The sequence below is a fragment of the Dendroctonus ponderosae genome, unplaced genomic scaffold, assembly GCF_020466585.1.
Source record: "Dendroctonus ponderosae isolate FM_Combo_2020 unplaced genomic scaffold, Dpon_F_20191213v2 Dpon_F_20191213_4, whole genome shotgun sequence".
Lineage (NCBI taxonomy): Eukaryota > Metazoa > Arthropoda > Insecta > Coleoptera > Curculionidae > Dendroctonus > Dendroctonus ponderosae.
The window spans coordinates 7602735-7628819 of record NW_026018611.1 but is presented as its reverse complement, the minus strand read 5'-3'; the positions used below and the strand labels follow the sequence as shown (position 1 = coordinate 7628819).

The 26085-nt window shown below is 31.9% G+C and overlaps 2 protein-coding genes and 1 non-coding gene across 3 annotated transcripts in view; 1 reads left to right on the top strand and 2 right to left on the bottom strand.

The window, feature by feature from the left end:
- Positions 1-1327: 1327 nt before the first annotated feature.
- Trnat-agu lies at positions 1328-1401 on the bottom strand. The gene has a single exon. It is a non-coding gene; the product is annotated as a tRNA-Thr (tRNA).
- A 7766-nt stretch (positions 1402-9167) lies between these two features.
- The window catches only part of LOC109537080, a 21315-nt gene continuing 4397 nt past the window's right edge, over positions 9168-26085 (top strand). The window contains exons 1-4 of the mRNA XM_019903635.2: positions 9168-9797; positions 24433-24637; positions 24823-24977; positions 25082-25299. Coding sequence (XP_019759194.2) covers positions 9669-9797; positions 24433-24637; positions 24823-24977; positions 25082-25299 — 707 coding nt within the window. The 5' untranslated portion in view covers positions 9168-9668. The remainder of the gene's footprint in view (positions 9798-24432; positions 24638-24822; positions 24978-25081; positions 25300-26085) is intronic.
- Positions 17507-26085, bottom strand: part of LOC109537081 (phosphatidylinositol 4,5-bisphosphate 5-phosphatase A) — a 25781-nt gene continuing 17202 nt past the window's right edge. Inside the window, exon 9 of the mRNA XM_048665971.1 lies at positions 17507-17572. Coding sequence (XP_048521928.1) covers positions 17522-17572 — 51 coding nt within the window. The 3' untranslated portion in view covers positions 17507-17521. The remainder of the gene's footprint in view (positions 17573-26085) is intronic.

Genomic DNA, 26085 nt, shown 5'->3' with positions numbered 1-26085 from the left:
TTCGACTTATTCACTATAGAGCGCGCTTCATTCGATTTTAGTTCGACGTATTCACTACGCTGCTTTCGATACTTAGTCGTACTTATAGAGGGCGCCCAACTGTCATCTCAAATGACAAAGTGTTTTCAACTTTTTGCTGCTGCTGCATCTGTACTGCAAAAGCCATTAAGCCACTGAATAAACATTGTGAATGTTAATTTAAAAATCACTCGTCTTAAATCCCGGAAAGAAGCGCGCAGTGTCTAGTGCATAAAATCCAGCAGGCACTTGGGGTAAAAAGGGGAGCAAAAAACATGTCAAAGATGCAGTAAAATGTTCTTTATTAGTGAATTTTATATGCAGAAGAACGCCGGACTGTAGTTAGGTCCAGCTACCTAACAAAACAACACGCTATCAACTTTTTGGCTGATAGCGTTACGATTGTAATGGAAGAACGAATTTACTTAATAAAGAAGGGCAACAAAGGGCAACAGCAACGGATCTGAGTTACTGCGCCGGCGCAATGGGTTGGCGCACCAAGCGTACAGCACTATGCCAATTCCTAAAAATTGACTGAGTTACCCAGGTCTAGTAGATCCACAATTGGGTTCGCAAAGGGTGGATCCTCCGTAGTTTCCGGATTTCCAGAAACTACGCGCTTAAAATCGACAACGATTTAGCTTATTTGTAAAGCTAGAAAACTAGCTTATTTGTAAGTTCATAATTTTAATAAATTATTTTTTGCCCATAATTTATTTTTCTTAATAAAAAACGCCTTCTTTTCCTAAAACACATCTGCAGCAAATATTCTTTAGAATATTTCCTGGCGATACATTAATTTATTGCCCCCTGTAAGGAATCGTTATTTGCATTTTCAACGTAGAAGGTCTGTATTGAAAAACGTGTAAAATTTCAAAATTTTATTTTAAATCAATGTTAATTAAAAAACTGTTAATGAGACTTGATCAGATTTAATTAAAATTTAAAAAACGGCATAACCGAAATGTCGGTTGTTACATCGGGGAAACAATTTCCGTATGTTTGGCGATGTTCTGGGTTATTGAAAAAACCACAATTCAAATGGGAATGTCCACAGATTATGGAGCATAAATAAATAACATAGAAAAGTTCCTTTCCAGATCAGTTTTTTTTAACCTTTTTCTACATATACAAAAGGTCCATCCTTGTCGATTTGCTTTTGATGGAAAACTTTTCGCCAGCGAATGCGATCAATAATCGATAGTTTAAGTACAAATAAGTTCAATTCTTAATATGGAATTTGGACTGATAAGTTCCCTTAAAAAGCTGTACGGCACGCAACCAAAAAAGTGCTCCACGGGATTTTGCAAGGCTCCGGAGGGATTCGAACCCTCGATCTCCTGTTTACTAGACAGGCGCTTTAACCAACTAAGCCACGGCGCCTGCACTTTCTAGTTTTTCTTTGTCCTATCAAGTTTTTCCAAATTTTTGGTCCGGAAAAATTCTAATTCGACCTCGAAACCTATTGGAAACCGTTAACTTTTCGGTATAAGCATAAGCGCATGAAATCTCGATGTTGTGACTTTTTTTAAATTATACTTGGGAACTAAATGATACATTATTTCATCCACCCATAGCTGACTGGATTTATAATCTAATATAAATAGTATTGACAAAATTGTCTAATCACGTAAATACCAATCTCAGACGAGGAAAAAAGCGTTATCGCTAGAGGGCAGCGCCCGTGTAGATGCAAAGCGTGTAGCTTGCGATCAGCTCATTAATACAATGTTAAACTGAACCAATGGATGGCGCAAGGGACCACACAATATCAAGTTTCCATCTAAAATTAATTATAATTATATCTAGACAAGTAGATCAATCAGAGCTCACGGAATTTGAACCTTTTTTATTTTCCTTTAAAATATCCCTATTGGTTTTCACTTTAGTCTTAAAAGAACTTGACAAACGAAACAAAAACATCATAAATTAGCCATTTTTTTATTTTCATAGACTTATTTAACTGTAGGGTTTCATAATTAAACTATTACTTAAATAGAGTAAAAAGTGAAATACTCAACCAACCAACTTTGACAACAACAAAGACAACTTTCCCAGATTAGTATTGAATTATCCTTATTTAACAATTAATTAACATATATTCCTTTCTAGGTAGGTATATTTTCATAAAGATAGCAGAATTTCTATCGAAACGTCAAGGTAACTTCTAAATTAATTATGATGTATTATTGTATTATAAAATTAATTATCTTAAATGTATATGTTTCTTATAAAATACATGAGAAAATTCTGTCTTTCAAGACACAACTTTTTGAGACGAAATACCCAGTAAAAGAGTAAAAAAATACTTAAATACAATTGAAATCACTATACAAAATAATTCTCAGTTTGAGCCCTTTCCGACTGTACTAATACATATTAGGTATAGGATTGCCCGTGCAATAAATTATATCATAACTCCCATACACAGAATGTTACAAACGTTACTAATTAGGGAATAAGTTTCACAGTATTAATTAAGTATATTCTTTATAAAACGAAAATATTTTGAACATTAATAGTTTGTGGCCTTGGGTCACAAAATGTAAATAGATGATTTGCTAGATCTGATTTTGCGAATTTTACATATTAACCTTATTATAGCACTGGTTTCCGTATTGAATTTTATGTGGCTCGTAATTCAACCAGTCCGCCAATACCTAATTGAAATAGCTGCATTTGCTGACGGAAAATTATACTACTCAAAGTTCAATGAAAAATGGGATTTAAATTAATGGGGACCGGATTTTCAAAAAATTACGTTTTTTCGGCGTCGCACGTTTACCCGAACCGTTTCTGTAAAAGCGAGTTGGTTTCTTAAACTAAATTAGATTTTGGATGTTTGTTCAAAACAAATAAAACCACTTGCTAATTCAATTATCCCTTCTATTGATAACTAAAATACAACAACAAATTGAAACAAAAACTAAATGTTTAAAACACTAAAATATAATGAAACCCTACCAGAAGATATTTTTTTAGTTTTCTGTCAACGCGCTTTAGCTCGTCTATTTATTTGCAATTTTTTTCAAAATGAATATAACCATCATAATTATAGTAAATATTGGATCAGTTCGGATGTTTTAGCTCACACAAGTCCCCAGATAAAGTTTAATACATTTTTGTAAACTGAATAAAAGCAACATTTTTCATCTTTTTTTCTCAAAGTAATTCACTGATCTTGCAACTTTTTAGATAAATTCGAAAATCACATTATTCTCGAATTCCGCTGCAGATTTTCCTTCTTTTGATACATATCCGTGTTTATCTCTTAAATTGGAAATTGTGACAGTTTATATCACAGCTTTTATGCACATTCGTTTTTCTTTATAAAAGTTTTTGTAACTCTATCACTGCAGACAATGGTAATTTTATTTCTGTCACAAGAACTTCTACTTCGTCTTCGACTTTTTGGGTAAAGCTTTTCTAAAGATCAGTTTTTTATAGTACCTATTTAGGTTTGAAAACGCTTCAACAATGAAGTACACAATGGCACGGATTTGATGCTAACTTTAATAAAGCAATATTTGCACTTTCGTCGTGCTTAAATACACACAGAACTATATAAACTGAAATATCGTTTCGATAAATCGTAATTTATTTTTAATATGTTTATTTGTTTTTATATCATGTTTGATTTTCTTCTTATTGTTAATCTAAAAATGACCAAATCCGTTTAAGAATTATTTAGTTTTCCGGTGAATGGATGAATACGGAACCTCAATAGTTTGCTTATAAAAATTACTCTGTATATGTGAAGAAATTAGTGTGCGAAGCAAAATGTAAGAAAAATTGCTTAAAGATGGTATTCAGGGCAATTTAGATTTTTTTTAGACAAAGACTAGACTTTGGAAAGTTTTAAGTATATTTTTTTAATAAAAAAATAACTTTTTTAGGTTTTTAAAAAAAAAAAAGGAATTCCAGATAACAAAAACAAGTTTTGCTAAGTTTTTGTACCAATGCGATAAGTCATTAAAATCCATCTTAACATTTTCGCGATATTACGCAAAAAAAAATAAAGCTTTGAACTTCAATAGCAGAGAGCTTCAAAGTCAGACATTTTCTTAATAAAAGTTAGGTCAGATTGTCTTGTTTTAAACCAAATAATGTGGCAGTGCCATTTTGATCATGTGCTTACGGGATACCTTGTATATGCAGACAATTTAATATAGGGAATATTTAGCTGCTAGCCACATGGGCATTTATTGAAACGTTAAATTAAGTGTTTTGCCACTTTTTCCAATTTTACTGATGGTTCTAAGTATCAATCTGGTTGTCAACTGACCAATTTCATCATATCAATAATATCGTCATGATGAAATTTTATCAGTCTGCTGTAAAATGTTGTTTTCACGTTCCCTTATACACAACAGCATCAAGTGGTTGATGTACTATCGCCACTTTGAAGTACCTATTCGTATGATAAAAAATACTTCAGGAAAAATTAAGCAATTCGTTTATTCGAGATGTTATTTCACAAAAATCAAATTTCAGTTGAAAACGAAGAAATTTCATAAAATATGGAAATAACTAACAAGACTTATTCAAGATGGTTTAATTCTCCATTTTCAACCCGTATTATAAACTTTATCTTTTAAATTATCGTCCTACGTCATTCTAAACCCATCATGAAACTTAATGTCTTCACTGAAAAACCCGCACAAAAATGGATTTCCTCTTTTGCAGGAAACGCTTACATATTATAAAAAGCAGGAATATAGTATACAAAATAATATAGTTATACAAAAAAAGTCAACATGCACGCGTGCTTGATCATGAATCTTCTATTCTTTTAACGGGTTTAGCGGCCTACTTCAACAAATCCACGTAGTCCACAAGAAAACGGCTAATTAGAATATCAAGGATAATGTTGAGCAATGAAAAGTGTAAAACAAAATGCTTTTGTTGTCATTTATCATTAAATTTATAATTGTTAAAATTCGGTTTTTTTTTTTTAAGTGACACTAGAAATAATTCTGCCGTGTAATACACGCATTAATTGCAAAGATCCGGAATTTCCAAACCTTGAACACATGCGTTCAACTAAACTCCCCAGCATAAAAAGACTTCCTTGTATCTCAAGTGACAATAAGCGCAACAATTAACAATTTAATTTGAATCGTCTCAATATATAATTAACATAAAAGCCGTTTAACGATCTTATCAAATATACAGAGAGTCACGATACTCCTGAGTTATTAGGCGATTACATTTATCTTTACATTGGAAATCTTTTTAGAACCTACAAGGAACTCTTAGAAATAAATTACCTTGATGGAGACACATTATTACCAGTGATTTTTTTCTTCGTTGTGTGACATACTTTATTTACACGTACTGTACGTGACTTCGTGGAATTTTGTACAACAATGACACTGGCCCAATATGCAATTCAATCGGAATACAAAGGAATGAGAGCGAAATGCGTTGGACCAAATCAACGAAGTGAATGGGAATCCCTACCGGTACCAGAGTAAATCTCTGAAAAAAGGCATGGCGGAGGATGCCACATTAAGGTTGATGGCATTTTAAATTGGAAATTCACGTAATTTCGGCTTTTCGTTCGGGATCCCAAAACTTATTCTAGAACAACTTCTGCATTTTTAGCTGCCTGGAGATTTATTTTAGTTACAATCTTTTGTGATTAACGCCATTGGAATTAGTTGTGAGCGATAATTAGGTAGGTAGCACATAGCTTTACTGAATCACTTAAAAAAAAAATTCTTGCTGGAAAATACCTGTTATCGTGAAATGAATCTGCAAGATTATGCAGAAATCCAATCTCTGGGTTTTCTTTACAAAACTCGAATCACTCGCTGAATACCAATGAGGCTGAAATATTATGAAAATAAATGTTGAATTTGTGTTTTGAGCAAATCATTCACAATAATTACACATGAAATTCTAAGTACAACAGAAGGTTGGGACAACAAACAACTTAGAGTCACGACCGTTTTTAATAGGATTCTTTCAAAACGCACACTTATTAGACGTAGCGAGAATTTTATAAGTTAAAAATACAAGCCAATGGATTCATTGTAAAGCTATAATTATGCATATTGACGGTGTTAAACTTACGAAATAGATTTTATCTGAAAAAAGCAAATCCTCATTTACTAAGTAATGGAAATCATGTATAAGCAGAATAGGAACTTTCAGATTTTTCGGCAAAAATGTGCTTGCCTGAACATGGAGTCACGAACAATTTCGTGCTTGCTTATTTAATGAAATACAGGGTGTTCGCCGATTTACCCGATATTCTTCGTATATGACTTCTATGACTATTTTTTGGAATTAAAAATCTTCTCTCGACTTTTCTGAATTATCAAAAGCTTATCAAAAGCGGAGTTTATGATAAAAACGTGATTTTGATGCATTCAAATGAAGAATATGCGGAATGAATCACCGTCTTCCGGATAAGCAAACAATGAGTGGAACCTTGACAACTATTCTATCACAGCAACATTTTCGAAACTGACTTGCAAACGAAAAGTTCTGCGAAAAAACAAATTCATGCCATTCAAAGGTCGCATTTCAAGAGAAGATTATCCGTTAATGTTTGAGCATGACTAAATAACTATGAATTTATTTGGGCACCTTTTATTGACGACAATTTGAACAGTAAAATGTACAGCACGTTTTTTTGGGAAAAATCAATCGGAGAGATCGTGATGGTTCCATCGCTTAAACACCGCGATCTCCAGACCTCACGCTGTTGAATTTTTTATTTGAGTACAAGTGAAAACTCTACTTGCATGGACATCGGACAACAATATTGAAAACTAATACTGGGAACGAAAGTTAGGTCGTAAGTCGAAAATATGGAATAACATGCTGAACTAAAAAAAAAATAGAAATTGATGTTGCCAGCTTAAAGAGAGAGCGTAAGAGAAGCCACCAGAAAAGTCATGCAAAAACCTGAACATCCTGTTGGATCCGTAAAAACTGTCAATTTAAATAATTATTTCTTCAGGAACTATTAAAAATATACTTGTTCTGATCAGGACTAATGACAAACCCATTAGCCACGTGGATAAAATAGCTCATTCCTACTTTCCGTGCTCTATTTTATTTTCTCATCAATTAGAGAAGTTCTCCATGAAACTGTGCAGGATGGATATTAAAGCAAATAAAGTCTAAATCCTTCGGCATCCCACACATTCATACTATTTGCACTAAATAAACCTAAATAACCGCTTAAACTGTTGGACAACGGATTTCCAAATATTTCCAGTATAAATTTGTTCTCGAAGTAGCGCGTGAAATGGAGCAAACCAACCTAAATCCATCGACAACCATAATCGTGGATAATGCAGCTAGACAACCCTACTCAATTCCGAGGCGAAAAGAAAATGTTGGTGTTATTCCTCCAAATTACATGTCATTGATACCAGCTGAAGGATCAAGATATACAAGACATCAATGTTCTATGGCAAACGTTTGTTGAAAGGAAAGYTTTTTTGCACGAACATGTAAAGCATGACGACTGATCGTTWGATATTTYGTTAGAAATATTGCAGAAAAATTACCGTATTATAGGAAAATACGTTTTGGATAAAAGCAACGCTAATTGTAAAAACRGGTCAACAGTAACGAAACATGACATTAAAGCAACCAGAAGCGACCTAAGGAATAACAATGCTAATAAGAACTACCTGTCTCTTAGTCCCTCTTTTTCACGTATTACTTGTCTTCTTGATAATATAATATTTTTTGCGATCTTTTTGTCTACGCCCTATATTTTGCAATGGAAATCAGGACGCAGATATAAAAAGAACAATTAATTATTCCGTCAGAGCAATCACAAAATTATTCGAAATTACGGATAAATTGCTAAAACAATTCACGGTTGTTACAATGAGTGTAATGTACTTTTAAGGGTATTTAAATATATGAACTTCATGACTTTTGATAACATTTATGACTTCGTTAATTAAAGTACATGAAGTTTTCGTGATTACCTCAAAGTTTTGCTGGGAAATTTCGCATCATTTCAACTTTAGTAGTTATATGGGTTAATTAAAACTTCATCTTAATATACTAGGATTTAGCGATTAATTTCTTCATGGCAAAATGGACAATTTTGATGTTATTAAAAGTATTGAAATTTGAGTGCATTGCTCAGTATATCTAAGTATGTTTTATCTGAACGTGCTGTTGAAATTGATTCGGGATTTTTATATTATCTAAAATTTTTATTTGTATATAGTATATAAGTTGAGTAATAATCTATTTATATAGTTGAACTATACAAAATGTGCAATGTTTGCGGTTATACATCATGAGACGAAAGTGTTCGAAAAATTTTCAAAAGTGAGTTGCTTCTGATGTAATATAACAGGTTTAAGGTGCAGCTTATTATGAGCAATAATGTTAAAAATTATTTAAGTTTTAAAATATTCAAATTAATCCAGACAAGTCCAAATCATTCGAGACTGAACGATTATGTAAATACTAAAATCGCACTAAATCTAATCTAATGTAAGAAAAGCGGTAATTTTTAAGTTTAACCCGAAAAAACTTCGTTTCAAGTTTTGTAGATTTATTAAGTTAGCAACCGTAGAAACCTATTCAGAGCTAAAGAAAAAAATATTTCAAAGTAACCGAGACTAAGCCAAACCGATTTTGTTAACATCCATCTTTTCGAAATTTGAAAGATTTTCTTTAAAAAACTTAATTTTCACAACAAATACCAGAGACATAAAAAAATTCATTGGAGGAATAAGCCTTCCAAGTGGCGACGGTAAATTCGCTTCCAACCTCACTGTCAATAAAATTGTAAAATTTATATGCATAGTATGTATTTCAATTATTTTTACAGGTATTGACTGGAAATTGAAACAGTGCATAAATTGGCTTCAAAACTAAAAAATCGCTAAAAAGCATTGATCCCAAAATACTGTCAATTTGTTGCAAAATTAAGAAATTTCCGAAATAATTTTCATTCTAGGCTTAAACTGACTATTACTTAAGTATGTACGTATGCAACAGCGTGAAAACCGTGAAACGTTTTAATCAATTGATTGCTTGCAACTGATTTATTTGAAACGAGCGGGAATCCAACCTTAATCAAATCGAACAGCACGACTTAAGTTAAGTAGAACCACCTCCAATGAAATCCGAATTTAGATTTAGTCTTAGCAGTTTCGCCTAACAGCATTCCACATTAAGCGTGAGCGCGGAAAATCCAACCATCACATAAGCGCGACTAAAAAATGTCACATTTAGTAAGAATTATTTTTTCATTATCCATGTCAATTGTCACTGATAGTAGGTGCGATAAGATATGCTGTAGAAAGTGGAGATAAACTTTCAGGGACAGCGAATTTTTAGTCGTTCTAGCATTTGCTATTTGATTAGAGCTAGGTGAACATGGGAATACATGTTTTATGGTGGATTAGAGCAAATGAATCATTTACGTGACACTTGTAGTTCAACAGCAAGAATCATCGCAGTGTGTGCAGTGAGTTCAATTTACTGGTGAACCTACGTGAACGGTATACCTTATAGTGAACTATTTTTAAGCGTTTTAAAATTGATGATTACACGGTCGCCATAAATCTTTTCTCGCAAATTATCGCAAAAGAGTGTATTAATCGCGTGGAAAAATAAACGAACTGAAAAACACCGGTCAAAAATTTATTGGATTAATGAATAAATCGCGCAATCTAAAAATGAAAGTGTTTAGTGCGATTCTGACATGTTTCTGTTTCCAACTCAGCGTTCAACTTAATGAAGGCAACTCAACTTCTGCAGTAAATCAAACTATTGCACATGTGGTAAGAACCCTATTTAAAAGCTCTTTTATATACTACAGTTCATATGGCGCTAAATTTGTCGCATACTTTAGTACTCGTATCTCAAAAGTATTTACACATTTTTTGACTTTTGATTACGTTCTAAAGTCTCAATAGGTATACTTACCTACCTACATGTTTTCCAAATAATATTTTATCGCTGCTGATTAATCAGCTTTATTTGAAATGTGTCATTTCAAAATTAAGATCGATTTTCTCATAGTATCTATTGCGATCGAATTATGAAAAATATATGACATCAAAGTTCCTTATAAATTAAGCATTAAAACATTTAAAAAATCCAGATGTAATGAAGAATTTATTTTTAAGACAGCCTATTTTAAAATACGATCGAAAGAGAATGAATCTTTGATGAAACCCTGTGTTTTCTTCAGAAACAACATGACTAAATAATGACAAAAACATCCAGAAAATTATTTAATTTAAACGAAATGAACTACTGTGCACAAATTAGAACAGGTTTTATCATGTCAGGTTAATTTAAAGAACTGATTTAGAGCAAATATAAAACTATGAACTTTCTGAAGCTGCCTTTTTAAAACTTCTTATAAACAAGTTTCAAAAGGATGAATTAACCAAAAAAGACCTGAAATAAAGCATTGTAATAAAAATTATTTATTATCAAAATACACGTACGAATTTTTAATCTTTAATGAATTATCCGTAAAAGTATGAAAATATATTTTTAAAAACCAAGCTTCCAAAGTGCCCTTAAAACACAAACTTCTATTGTTTCAAATCCATTGTATTTTAATGACATAGTGGATTTACCGGATTATTTGGCTATAGAGATTTCTATTTAGAAATGAATCTGGTATTGAGCCAATACTTCAATTTTCCCGAAAGTTAAACAATAGTCCATTTAAAATCTCGAAAGCGTAATTTCGCTATGGTTTAATGTTTAATCCGGATATTTTGCTGCATGTCAGTTTCGATGCTGGCAATTTCCTGCCATGTAAAACGTTTATTTTAGGTATTTGTTCGCAGCCAAACGGCTTTTATTGGCAAAAAGCAACTCTAAACGATTGTTAAGTATCGACAATATTCGTATTGAAACGAAATCGGATCAAATATTCATCATAAGTAACGAGTGCGAGTATGCTAACAATGTTCTTAATGATATGTGCAGTCATCGTTTCCCTCAGAAGTTAATTTATTCAGAAGCTCACTGTGTGTTATTACGTTATTCAAAGTCTTCGATGTGATTTATACTCATCTTATATATATTTTTTAATAAACGATGCATTTTAGTGGTTTAGCGTATTCCCATTTATTCTGAGTGCAAATGTTATTAATAATATTTATTTGATTCCATTTCTGGCTTTGAAACACGTTGTGAGGTGCTTAAAATATTTTGTTAATCAGAAAACTTTCAATGCACTTTGGTAATTCCATTCTTCTTAGTGTAATTTATTCTTATATGTGATACGCGAAAATAACGCACCTGAACATACAAGTCATCAGCAAATTACTTTTCGTAGAAGCTTTAAGAAATTACTTTTGTAGCAGGAAAAAAACCCATCATAATTATTGCAGACATCCGCAAATGACATCTTTAAAAATGTTCGACGAATTTGAATTGTCTGAAAAGTCTAATATTTACTCAACCCAAAACGACCTGGCATTCTATATTTATTGAACAATAAAAGACGGATTAGTCAACTAGAGAAAATCCTATCTTAACACGTATGTGAATATTCCTAACGGATGTTTCCTTAACAAGTGCATCAATGGATATTCCAAATAATGGCAAAATCGAATCTGGTTGCAATTCTGACAAACTTTAAATTTGTTTTGTTAGGAACTAGACACTTCTGAGATTAACTACGTTTTCCGATTGTTTAACACCATGAAAATGAGGGCAATATTACGCATCAAAGGAGCTTACTTTATTATTAGTAAAGCACTTTAACTTTAAAATTTGAAGATGATTTTGTAATAAATTTATTCTCAAATGTTCTTTACTTGCTTTGCTATGCTTTTGAGATGAGACCTTACATATTAAATTATTCGTTACGGATATTCTAGACATGCAGAGTAATTCAGTAAATCTTGTAAAAAATCTCGTAAAAGTGTCGGACCTATTTCGAGCATAAAAATAAGAAAAACAGTTCCTATCAATACGGGTCTCGAAACGGATTGCTTCCGAGATGTAGAGCCCCTTGAATGGTAAACAGTTAAAGCCGTTTTTATTTTATTGCAGCCACTAGAAACTGAACGTAAAATTTAAATATTTATTTTGAAAAATAAATTAAATTGAGCATATTTCTAACAGGTTGTCGACACACGATTGGAATTGGGTTATTCATAAAATAATTTTATCCGATGTCAGGAATAACTTTGATTGAAAAAACGTACACTTGAGTGAGATGTTTTCGGGCAAAAAAAAAACAGAAAACTGTGTAGTATTTGCTATCAGTAAATTTTAATTTTAAAAGGAGTATACCGATACAGTGTACGGCAAGCTAATATTTTCTAAGTTTGTAACTTATTATCATTATTACTAATGTCTCACGTTATAATAATTCCTGTTTGCATTATCAGTTGACATTTTCAATTAGCAAGTGGCATACTTGTGAATAGCATTAGCAAGTGGGAGATATTGCCTCATCTAACGAACGTATAGTGTCGACCATGCATTTAGTTCTATATTTATAAACTGAGCAGTAGATAAAATCCAATTTCCACCGATTTTCTATGGACATTTTATCGAATCGAAATCAGCCAGTGTAATTAAATTATAATAGTTGTTAATGCTAATGCAAATTGAATTTCTATTTGAGAACACTTGCGTGGGCAGAAATCGCTGTTTTTTTACATGGGGCCAAGGAATTCATATGGGTCAATAAAATTAAAACCTGGGAAAAAATCCGGAACATATTTTCGAAATCCGAAGTTAAAACATTATTACACAATATGAATGACTTAGGAAATTCTATGTAAATACTTCTTCCTTCATCTTCTATTCACATAATCTACTAATAAGTAATTTTCCCACATTGGCAAGTCATTTTGGACCATTTGCAACAATGTTTCATGTTCATTGAACTAACTTTTCATAATAAGCTTTTAGCCAAGAGATAGTTGAACTATGTTTATTTGCTCTTTCTTCTTTTCATTTCTTTTATTAGTTATTCAGAGGCAAAGTCAATGTTTCTATTTTTTGCGAGCTTTGAAGCAAGCTTGTTTTCTTCCTTTTACCCATTTCCTGATGTAATTGCTCATACTTCTTATTACTCTGGCTAATTTTCCTCAATTTCTTATGTTGATTAACAAATTAATTAACCCATAATTCAATTAAGCGACGAATCACGAAGCAACGGAGAGTTTTTCGATCAATCTATGTAGGTAAATTACTAGTTTCTTTATGTCCTGTTCATATGATGAGCTACTAAGCAAATTTCGTAAATCCGCAAGTCATTCGTGTCAATTCGCACATTGATTCAGAGTTTACAGTCAACTCAGAGTTTACAGTCTTTTTCATTTGATTTTAGATCTGCACTACTCATCATTACTTATTGACTTTTTAATTGTGAACTAAGTTCATTCAACCAATTTCCAGTTGAAATTATATATACTTCTTCTGATTCTCTGTATTTTCCTCAATTTCTTAGATTGAATAACACGAATTAAGTAAAACGATAAGTGTCCCGCTCTATCTATGTAAATTACTAGTTTCTTTGCATTCCACATTTTTCTGTATATAGATTGCTCCATACATGTACTTTTAGGGATATTAAGAAATATCGAAACTTTAGCTATTCAACTGCTAAGCCCTTTCGCTTAAAAATTCGTATCTTCGATATTGAGGCAACGAGAAACATGAATTTTTTTATTGTCGTTAGACTTGAGGCCTGATTTTTGCCGCTACATATAATAAATGTGCGTCCCAAAATTGCACTTTTTCATCAACTGCGCTTCCTACTTTAAAAAGTGGCATTTTACAAGCTAAAGCAAGAAGCAATTTGAAATTTTTCTTATCTTTAGAAAACATATCAGCCATAGAGTGTGTTTCACATAAATCGACCAATTTTTTTATTTTTGCCGGCTATGTAAGTGTGGATCTAAGAAAGCAAGTTCCAAGCAGCGGTCTCATTTTGAAAAATTTGCTCTCTTTATACTAAATCAAGTAGCGAGTTGAAATCTTCCTGATCTTTGGAAGATACTTGGGCCTAAAGGCACTGAAAGTTTCACATAAATCGTCCAGAATGCCGATTTGTGCCAATTTAGTAAATTTGCGTCTCAAAACTGCAGTTTTTACTCAAGTGCGCTCTCTCCTTTCAAAAGTCGCATCTTACACACTAAAGAAAGTAACAATTTGAAAATTTCATTATCTTTAGCAAACCCATCAGCCTAATGAGAGTGAAAGTTTCACATAAATCGGCAAGATTCTTGATTTTTGCCGGCTTAGTAAATATGGATCGCAAAGCCAAGATTTCAGCAAACAGCGCTTCCTCCTTTAAAAATTCGCGTTTTTCATACTAAAGTGAGTAGCGACTTAAGATCTTCCTCATCTTTGGAAGACACTCGGGCCTAAAGACACTGAATGTTTCAAGTAAATCGAGCAAAATGCTGATTTGATAGCATTAAAAATGCTGTTTAGTAAATGTGCATCTCAAAATACGAATCTTTCTAAACAGGGCCCTTTTTTAAAAAAAAATATTTTACAATAAAGCAAGTAGCAAGCCAAGCATGATCTTTGGGCGACATTCGGTCCTACCGAATCTGAAAGTTTCAAAATTTTTTTTGTTTCCCACTATTTTTTTAAAATTCGAATCCTAAAAGTTGAAGCAAGTAGCAACTTCAAATTTTCCAAATCTTCAGAAAACACTTGAACCTTAGACCATTGAAAGTTTCAAAACAAGCGCCTAAACTCAGTTTAGCGTGTAATGTGGATGTCAAAATGAACATTGCTTTCCAATTGCGCTCTCTACTTTAAAAATTCGCATCTTCCCAACTAAAGCGAGTAGAAGCTTGATTTTTTTTCCTTATGTTTGAGCCACTTACTTGCCGAGTGAATTTCACAGAAATATTCTATCCGAATTTGCAGTCTTCTTCAATTTATTTCAGATCGTCACTAGTTTTCGTTTCATACTACTGTATTTTTTCTTCAATTTATTGAATGTGTTAATTTCCTTCATTCCTCTGTTTAGTCTGTTTCGCTGTCTTTAGCACAAATCAAGAACCTCGGTCAAGCTTTGAGTTCCTCAGATTAATGAACTTTTCAGATAATCCAGATTTTGTCGTAAGTAAATTTACAGAAAAGGAAAAAAGCAGATATAAAACGTTCAAGTGCAATCTGTTAACTTTGCTTAGTGAATAATTTTAGGGCAAACATCAGGTATACAAGATTATTCCTCGGAAAATCAAAATTGAATTACATTTCAGCCTCAAACTGATTTTTATACAAATATCAACTGTTGGTAAGCGGATGTTTAGTACAAGACGCAGGTAGTGCAAGTCTCAACAATCGAATTAAACGCATGAATGAGCAGCATACAGATATTTTAAATTGCAAAACTCGTTAATGTTGATTCATCAAATCGAATTCGTGCAATTAATATCATGAATGAACAAAATTGTAACAATGCTATTTACTAATATTGTTCCGCAGTCGTAAGGTGTAAAAACCCATTTAATATTGAGCTTGATTAAAGTTTCAGTCATTTGGTTACCATTTGCCATTATATGGCGCTCCGAGAAAATGTAATTATTGTTTGTGAAACATCACTCAAGCTGATTGTTTATTTTCAGTTTAGATAACATTGTAATCTGAAACGTGTGGCGTTTGAAACACTAGACAATATAACGTAGTTTGTACGTCAAATGGACCAAAACATTTTTATGATGTATTTCTCACTTTCAATAAAACCAGGCGTTAAAAATCTCCACATTTTGAAGATTATTTTAACGACCAGCCATCAAAACATGGTGTATCATTCTTGATGCCTGAAATAACATAATTACGGTCCAGCTTTGAAGTTAATGTATTTTTGATGTTAGAAAAATATACCGCTGTAATAATACTGATTTGGCTTTCGATGCTCGTTACTTTAGCCCAACAATGGGAGCTTCCAAGGATTTAACTGTAAATATTATTATCATGTTTAATGTACCCAAAACCGAAGAGCTCCCAGATGCCTGCCACTGAATAATCGTTATGGTTTAATAGCGAATTTTGTATACAATGACAACACAACGTTTGGTAATTTCAAAAATAGACTTTTCCCAAAATCTTAAACTGTTTTATTCGACTTACACGAATCACGAATCGACTCGACTAACACGAATTCATTAATCATTTGTTTTGTGGCTGAGGAAATATTTAATGATGAGTTTACATATCAACGATCTTTGATTTGCTGTCTAAATATAATTTAATGCCTGTTTTACTTGGTGTCGGTCGGTATTTTGTGTGGTTTAGTTGGTGTCGAATTCCAGTAAACATTGAAAAATAGCTCCGCATATTAGGCAGAATGACTAGATTATTTCAGATGTGACTAGACACAAGTGACTTTCTATATAATACATTTACATACGCATATTTAGGTTGTATAAATTTGGACCAATCCTGCTGCCAAACTATTAGGAAAATAATTATTGGCATTTATGAGCCACATCAACCTTGCATTGTTCGCAGCTATATGCGTTTCCAACACAATGAACTACATGCATATTTTCTATTCATTAAACTGTATATACAATTTCGTTTTGTAAAGAGATTAAAAGAAAATTTACTGTTTACAAATTCGCACAATTTGTATTCCAACTGCTATTTTGTATGTAAAAGATATGTTTAGACCTAGTCATTTCATAGCTAATTCCTTTCTGACGTGAACACCATTTACGTGAATCTAGTTAGAACTTTAATATAGTAACAAGCATGTCTAAAATGCAAATGCAGAACTATTCCCGATGTACAGKTATAAACAATTATTCCTCGTTACTAAAGGAAACAAACWCAMAGATAATTCARAATCAGTGATAATAAAATAAATGTCACTTCTTAAGAGGGGTAACAGCTGTAAAAATAAGAGTGCTCAAATCCATGAAAATCTGAGTCATTTYCATTTCGCAAACAATATTTGAATGACCAGATCCACCATTGCTTAAAMATGTTGTGTAATACAATCATTAGCTATTTATTATATCGGTGCAGRWCATGTCTAATCTTTGATGGCGCCTACAATTATATTGTGAATCAACCCGATATAGATACTAAGGATTTTCCCATGGTTTAAAAGTCGTCCAAATTAGTGCATTTACCTTGAAAAATTGCTCCAAAACCAAYAGTTTTATAAATATCATTGCTTTTTTAATCATTAACAAACTGTTAAAACGCTCCAATACTTTTTTAAAACAAATTCAATAGTTTCCGAGAAAAGGTACAAATCATGTCAATCCGACCAGATTAAAGTAGAAAATTGCACTTTTCGGATCAGATGTAACTTTCAAGTTCCGTGCATCTAAAACGAGCGTGACTTTTAGCAATTTCGCAACTGTAAGACTGTAACTTTTCTATTAAAAACTTTGTTTCGCCCTAAACTGAATCGACTGAATCAAATAATGTTGTTGAGTCTGTTATGGCTAGACAAATAAACTTGACTCATAAAGGAGCATCTCCGAATAGACAAAGTACCTAATAAAGTTTAATATGAATCTTTTTAAGTTAAAATTACTTACTTTCATTCGTTTAACTGATTGATGGTAAATGAAGTTGGTCTCTGTCTTAGTTCCTAAAAATTAAATTTGGTCTAGCAGAATTAGAAAACATTTAAACATTTAAAAGTACAATTTTGTTCCAAATTACTACTGAGTTCAATCTGTTCAGTATCAAGAGAGAGTAACTTCACCAAAAATAATAACAATAAATCTGTCCAAAGTAAACATTTGAAACTTGAATTTGAACGGCAGTTTATATGTGCTTAATGTTAATGGGTGGTAAATATTTGCTGTTCAATAATATATTGGTGAAACCAAGCAGATTTATGAATATGTTTATTGGCAAGAGATGAAATAGGCTGGATATTATTAATATATTATTTCCCTGAAATAATTCGTCCACTCAACATGTAAACCAATGGCAGAAAATTTCGTCAAATAGAAATTCGTTACAAATAGCATTTACTGGGTCATATGTGGAAAATATCCACGTTTTATTGGAACACTTGTTTGGGCGTCTGCAATAATAAACCAAACCTACTAAACATTAACATTCGGATTTATCACTTTAATAATTTATGCCTGTTTTAAAGTAATAAACCATTCTCAAGCTTATTTACACATCGTTTAATAGTTTCGATAATATTTATGAATTGAAAAAAATAAATTTTGCTGCTCAGTTTTAGACTAAATTCACCTAAGTTAAAAAAAATAGCGAATTACAGTTATATTACAAAAACCCTTCTTTTATACAGGGACTTATACAGATATAAAATTTGTATATTTAGCATCATGCCCCGTGCGCTAATCACAAAGGGGCGCCTAATGGTCGGCAAAATTGCTGGATAATGTTTATTTTATTATACTTAATTGATTTCCGGAAAATATATTCTAAATTTAGTGCCAGTGTAATATAATAAATGTAATTCGTAAATGAAAAGGAAGAAAAATCACACTAATAGTCTAAATCAAACTGTAAGCGTAGTAGTAGCTATCTACATGCTAACGATGCAGCCTCGAACGAAAACAAAATTTAAAAAAAATTAAATTCCGATCAAATTCATTAATAAACTGCAATCACAATGTCACGATAATGCTGCCGTGATGGCAGGTCACACATCTGGCGTTCAACAAAAATAAGGAAAAAAAATCATAAATTTTTTTCATCAATCTGTAAATTGTCATAAATATTCATTGATTTTATTAAAAGTTCTGCAGCTAAACAAGATCCAAGCGTTGTGATATGTTTTGGAATAATTGAAAACATATACATATTTTTTTTTCTCACGTTCAACGTTACGATGGGAATTAATGCTTTAACAAAAACTGACAAAACCTGAATCTTAAACAAAATGGAGCGTCAGAATACATGTGGTTAGTTAGCGTTATCGTCGACGGGCTAGAGAATATATGTGGTAGAACTTTTAGAAAAATTAGTAGACGACGCTAACACTGCAAGACACCAGAAGTGAAGTTACAATTCTGTTGCAAAATATACTTTAGTTAGATAGTTAGTTATATATTATATATAACTTTTAGTTTCATAACTTTAGTTAATTTCTGGTATGAAATCTTAAGGAGGATTGGTCGTGTGCAGGTCAGATTTTAAGCTCCTAGACTGAATTTTAGAGAAGCGCTTCATAATCTTAAATCATTAGCGACTGAATTAGCCTAATTCGAGACAAACTTGTAAAGAGGCAATAGAAAAAGGGAAGTTTATTTGAGAAAAATGGTATATTGATACAACAATACGTGTAAGAAGACACCGGAAAATGCCCGGAGAATTGGCTAGAGATGTTGGCCTTTCCGCAGAAAGTGAAATTTCTCGCGTTATGAAAAGCGTTCTTGATGATCTCCAACAAGAAATATGTACACGATTAAGTGACCTTAAATTCAAATTTGGATTTCTACCAGACGTTGAAAATTTATTAAACTTTAAATTTTTAATTAAATTTATTAAATTTGGGTGAATTTTATAATACACATTTCAATGGAATAGAACTCTGTATCGAAATATGTGACTGCAAAATGTAACTCCGCAGTGGAAAATAAATTGAACCTAAAACTCCATTAGAATTTCTTACTTCTATAATCGATAAAAATTAAGCTCGCTTCGCCACTGATTATAGACTTCCTGACATATATTAAAAGTATCGTGGAAATATTTTACTTACAAATACGTAATGGATAAATAACTGCATATTTATAGGGCAATCGATCAATGTGGCAACGAAATACAGACATTTAACATAACTTGTTGATTATTATGTTAAATCAATACGAATCTATACTCATAAACATATTTTTTAAGTTTTACATATAAATAAACTACAGTGGAAAAATAGAATTATTTTGCCAGATCAATACGGCTCTGACAACAACGCTAGCAAAGAAAGTAAACCCAAATTCCCGCATTTGAATTACCCATATAAATGTAAATCAGCGTCATTTTTTACATACAAAATTAATTGCCAGCGGTGCAAGCATTGGGCTGCCGCTCATAGATCAATCAAGCTCAAATTTCTCATGAACATTATCTGGTATATATCATCAATGCATTTCGTTAGTATAAGACCAGTGAATTATACGCACTTTCACATTAGGGGACAAAAAATCGAAATAATTTAAGAGACATTTTAACATGTTTTTGTTGTTATTTTACGTTATCACTAAAAATATAGTAAAATTGTAAAGGTAAAGCCTTTACCAATGTTCTAATTAAGCCAAAATGTTGAAAATTAAGTCATCCATAATAAAGTCGAACAAAGCGTGACTTCCTTCTCAATATCAAATGTAACTGACCCAAAAAACCCCGGCTACTGACTGTATGTATGTTCAATTAACTAACCATCAAGATAATGTTTAATTTTTTTTGTCACTGATACCGACATTCATTTGAATGCGGCTACACGAACAGAACATGCATTAAACATTTTAATTTGGCAAACAAGTTTTGAATAGTAGGTATAGAAAACCGAACCGGAAAAAACCCAGACTTTTTAATAGATGACAAGGTTTCAATAACAATAGTTTTGATGGATTAGCGATCATTTTCAATAATCAATAAAAAATCAAGCTAAATTCATTTGGTTTCTTTCAACATTAATTAGATGGCAAGTCGTTTAAAAGATGTAAGTACTACCTACAAATTTCCGATCAATTTCTTTGGAAAATTTATTTCAGTCTGAAAAAATCAATCTGAAAGCAAACAGGGTGTGCGAAAATAATGCGCAAAAGTTCTACGGGTGGTTCGAAATAAAAAAATTATGACTCAAGTTCATATGGCAATTTTCCGAAACCCGAAAAATAACGTAACTGCTTTATTAAATAATTTCTTTGAATAATGTGGCTCAGTATGAGCCATCCAAGAATGATATTCATCCCTTAGTGGCCTGAAGCCGAAATCATCATTAATGGAAAAAATTATGAGAGATTTTTTTACTGACTAACAAAGCACAAAACGAATAAAAAACACCCCAAAAAGTTGTGAAGCATATCTTGGAGTGTATCAATTGCGGCTCATCTCCACGAAATTGAAACATTTTCACACATTTCGATATAAATGCTATAATATAATTGAAATATTATAATATTATATATATAGTTCAATTTTAACTAAATTTTATAATAGTTTCACAATACTCAAAGAGCTTGGACTCCTTGGAAAAATAGTCCCTCTTTGTTTAATTTCCACACACCTGTTAACAATCAGTGCGGTATGCTAAAGTCCCAAAGAGACCCAAAAGAAAAAAATCCACCGGGTTTAAAACGGATGACCTAAGATGCGATCACTTCTATAAGACGGCACCAGGATGTTGAAACCTGTTAGCGTTTGTAAAATAGAAGTTCACTGCGTTATGAATTTATTGAAATTCTTCCAGTTGTAATCAACATGTCAACTTCTCTCTTATCAATACATATTTCTTCCTTCTATTTTGTGTGTCTACGTATTTTTACAAACAATGTGTCCTGACAGTGCACATTTCTGATACCAAGTAGACAACAACTTCGAGATTTTTTTGCTTGTTTTTCATAATTTTTTTTGCGCAAATCCGCCAAAACGCAATCCAGTCAGTACTTCTATTACATGATATGTTTCCACGCTCATGTTGTTATGACTGAACCGATTTTTGGATTTTATATCCAACGATGCCAACACGAACTCTGTGGCTCAGTTGGGGCTTGAGAAACTTAAAAAAAAAACAGCGAATCTTGATATCAAGACTTTTTGAGAAAACTGCCAACATGTTCTTATCGATTGTTCACTTTCTAAAAAGGCCATTTATTTCTCTCTGGAATGATGCAAGAATGCTCATTTTGCTTCCGAGAAATTAGCAAAAACGAGATGGAAACATGAAATTTTGGCATAATCTTGGACCTAAGTGCCTGATATTCAAATTCCGCTTTCTGAGTTAGAACTACTCAAATTTCCTCACTCATATTGTTATGACTGGATCGAATTTTCAATTCTCTATCCCATCATGTCAATACGAATTATGTGGCTCAAATGGTTCTTGATAAACTTCGAAAAAAAGCAGCGTCATTGAGTCGATTTTGCAACGCAAAAAACAACACGCAAATCTAAAACTTCTTGAAATCAAGCCTTTTTTTTGAGAAAAGTGCCAACATTTTCTTATCGATGGTTAACTCTAAAAAGGGCATTTAGTTCTGTCTCAAATGATGTAAAAATGAGCGGGACGGAAAACATGAAATTTTTATAGTCAGTTTCTAAGTTGCAAGAAAATTTGAAGACAAACGTACAAAACATCAAATCTAATAAAATATTTAGGAATTATGCCATTAAAAGAATAAAAATAATTTTCGATTTATGTGAGTTTAGAAATGTAATCCCAAGTGCTTTTATTGTTTATGTTGATTAAATGCCTCCGTTTTTAGATTTTGCGACGAATAGGTAGGTAAATAATATTTCAAATAAGTTGATAAACATTTTAAATTAGCATAATTTCTTGTTGAAATGCTCCTTATTCGATTACTAATCCAAACACGTTCTAGTTAAATTTTAACACTAATTAAGCATAATAAATTATATTGAAATTTGGCCCTATTGAGGAATTAACCGTTACTTCATTATACCAGGTGTGCCCAGGCATTTTCCGCTAGATGTTATCTTTTATATTGATTAATTATTATATTCTACAGGTACTTAAAACACATCGAATCTAGTCTATCAGCAATAATCAGTAGTGCAATATCAGGCAATAATTACAAATTTAATTTTTTCAATCACTTAAGGCAAATTTTACCAGAGGCCATAAATAAGCCCAGATATCGATTACCTACATTAGTAGTTAAGTTGCATCGTTTTTTCAACGATAAATCTGTTATTAGTCACGTAAACAATAGAAGCATGCATGCAAATAATGTTCTATGAATGGATAATTGAGTTATAGCGTGTAAATGGATTTAAGACGGCGTAACATTTCCATTTCAAAGGCGGTTTGACGAACAAGAAACATATCAAATCAATTAACTATTAATGATGCTTAAGAAAACGACGTGCTAGTAGCCAGGCTTCGAAAAATCTTGTACTTTCGTATAATAGTTGAATTTCAACAAACTTTTTTGCATATAGGTAACACGTGTGTTTAAATGCTGAGTACATGTTGCAAGAAGTTAATTTAAACTGCAACTTAACTTGCTGCTTTTCAATAACAAACCGAAATCAGCCGTAGGTGTACATTATTTTAAGTTATGTTTCTGTTTATGTTTAAAGCAGAATTTATATTTGTTAAGAATACATTTTCTGGTTCTAGTACTAAAAAACGAAATAGTTTAATATCGTTGAAGTAGGTAGAGGTAGAGACAAGAAGAATATTATCTTACTGTGTTCTACTTATTTAATCAAAACTGAATAAACTAGTATGTCGAACATTTAGCCAAAAGTTTAGTTCTTTCCAAGCTCTAAGGAATAAAAAATAGAACCAGACAAAGAAATTTTGAAACTCCTCAAGCAAGGAGCAAATAATATTATAAATAAATCTTACTCCCCCTCCTTTATTAAACTCCAATATTCATATTGGATACATTTCAGACAGCAAAATTTCTCATCAGAACCACGCTCTATAAATTAATCCTGACTGTGCTGATTAATATATCTGTGATTATAAGAAGCAATGTGTCTTTGAGATGTATACAATCTAATAGAAGATTAATTAAGATAGATTACAAGTTGATGTAGGTATTAATAGAAGCTAACGCAATCTGGGTTATGTTCCTGGTAAGATCAAATATAGTCTACAAAAATTAGTTTATTGAAATTTGAAATAACTGTTACTTTGAACTTTCAATAAATATGTGAAATTTCGTCATTAACTATTAGTGTTTGTTTCAATCTAAGGTGAAACAATATTCGGAAATAGCTTTGGTGTTGACAAATGAATCAGTTATTCAAATAAGTATCTTTTCGTCAAACGAAATGCAATTTCTTATCTACTTAAATCCTGTTTGCAAATTGTAAAAATAATCGTATTATTGATAATGATTGTTAATAATCTCATAGGTGTGACGACATTTTTACAATTACAAAACCGTAAGGAAATTATTCGGGAAAACGATTAACATTTTACAACCCGCATCAATAAACAATTAGATCAGGTGATTTTTACGAGGAAAAATATATTTAGAATTAGGACTAACATAACATTTTCTCATCTCAAACCAGATGTTTTCAACCTGTTAGCAAGTTCAAATTTATAGCTATGCAGTAATGCACTAAATCTGACTTGATTACGACCAAGTTGTTTATGAGAATCAGTTCATCCTACACTAATTTAAATCAATTGAAAGTAAGCAAGCAATTAGCAGTTCCATCCTCAGGATCAATAATATAAAAAAAATTTTTTTTGATGCCAGTAGAAAATTGAAATTTGCTCGGTACTTATATTGTCACTTATTAATGTAATTGTTGTTACAGAATTACGACATGGATCCTCAAATCGAGGGATTTAATAGTACAAATGTAACATCAGGACCTATAATATTGGCAGATAAAAAAACATTGTTCATACCAGACTTCCGCTATTTGGGAAAAGACGACAATATAGAATTTCATGCTCTAACTGAAGACAGTCCATATAGTAATTCAACTACGAAAGTTCCCAGTGAATACATTCCTCAAGGTAAGAGTTTAATTTTCAATTAAGAAGCAGCTTGATTTATTTAAATCCTGTTTAAAAAATAATTTTAAATTAACTAACGCATTGTATTTTAACTAGTTCAGTTAACAGTTAAATATTTTATGTAAAGCACAACACATTTATTATGGTGATAATAGAAGGACAGCAATAAGTCAGTTTATTTTCAGCAACATCCATGAATTTTTATGTGATTTTACCCGAAGTTATCACTCTAGATAACATAAAGTCTTTCCAAGTGAGGTTGAAAAACCAACCATTAGACTATGTAATTTTTGACGGGGTAAATAAAAGTGCTATCAAAGAATTCAGCACAAGAACAATGGTAAGTTAGGCTTTTTAGTAAGAACTGCACTTTATGAAAGAAATTTGCAAATGTTTTATATTCACTAAAATATATTTATTCCGTTAATACAATATTTGTTCCAGGAAGACTCAATATTCAGAGTCCCCAAGTGTTGTGCAGCTGATGAGTATTTAAACGATACGTTGCGGATTTGTTCAAAAGCGCTATTTTCAACAGATCTGGATATGAACATTTTTGAGAGCAACGAAACAGGATTGGATCCAGACATTTCACTGGAACGTGCCGAATACAAATTAATACCATATTATCAGGCACTGATGTGTAAAAGCAACGAAGTTAGGTAAGACATTGCTGGTTTCAGCAGATAAAGAAGAAAGTATCAGTTTTTGACCAGATTTCTTGTATCTCAACTTAAAAATGGTATTTGCTTAATTCTGTGAAGCTATATGAACATACAACATTTCATAAAACGAATCTCTATTTTAATAAAACTCTTGGTTTATTACCTCGAAGCTACCCTTTATGGGAAAATACCTTGAAAATCCTGTCACGGATTCTACATAAATTATTTTTATCAAGCCTGCTTTTAGAATCAGGTTTAAATCTGGCTACGGTTTTTTTGCATTTATGTAGATATTGAATTTATTCGTAAAATGTGCACATCGTAATTATGAATACAATATACATGAATTAAAGTTATTTTTAGCAAACTTATTCTTTTTTCTTAATTGCCATAAAATGCCGTAACCGTTAAGTATATACAAAGAATAGACCATGTATCCAAATGAAAACGAGCAAGTTACTATTCGAGTCATGAATTGATCTTTTGTAAAAGATAACGAGGCTACTTTCATGTAAAGTCCGAAAACTGAAACATTTGTCATAATTTACTGTATTCAATTCAAGCTGCATTATTCTTTAGTCTATTTCCATAAGATAATATTTGTTGTTGATAGCATTTTTGTTCATTGAAACCAACGTTGAATTGCAATTTTTAACATAACAACTTTTGTTTACTAAAAAAAGTATGCTTTATGCCACAAAATATACTCTACCGCAAATGGTTTTTGGAATATTTGCTCGAAACAGTCACAACATTTTTAAAAGTCGATATCTTCCAAAGAAC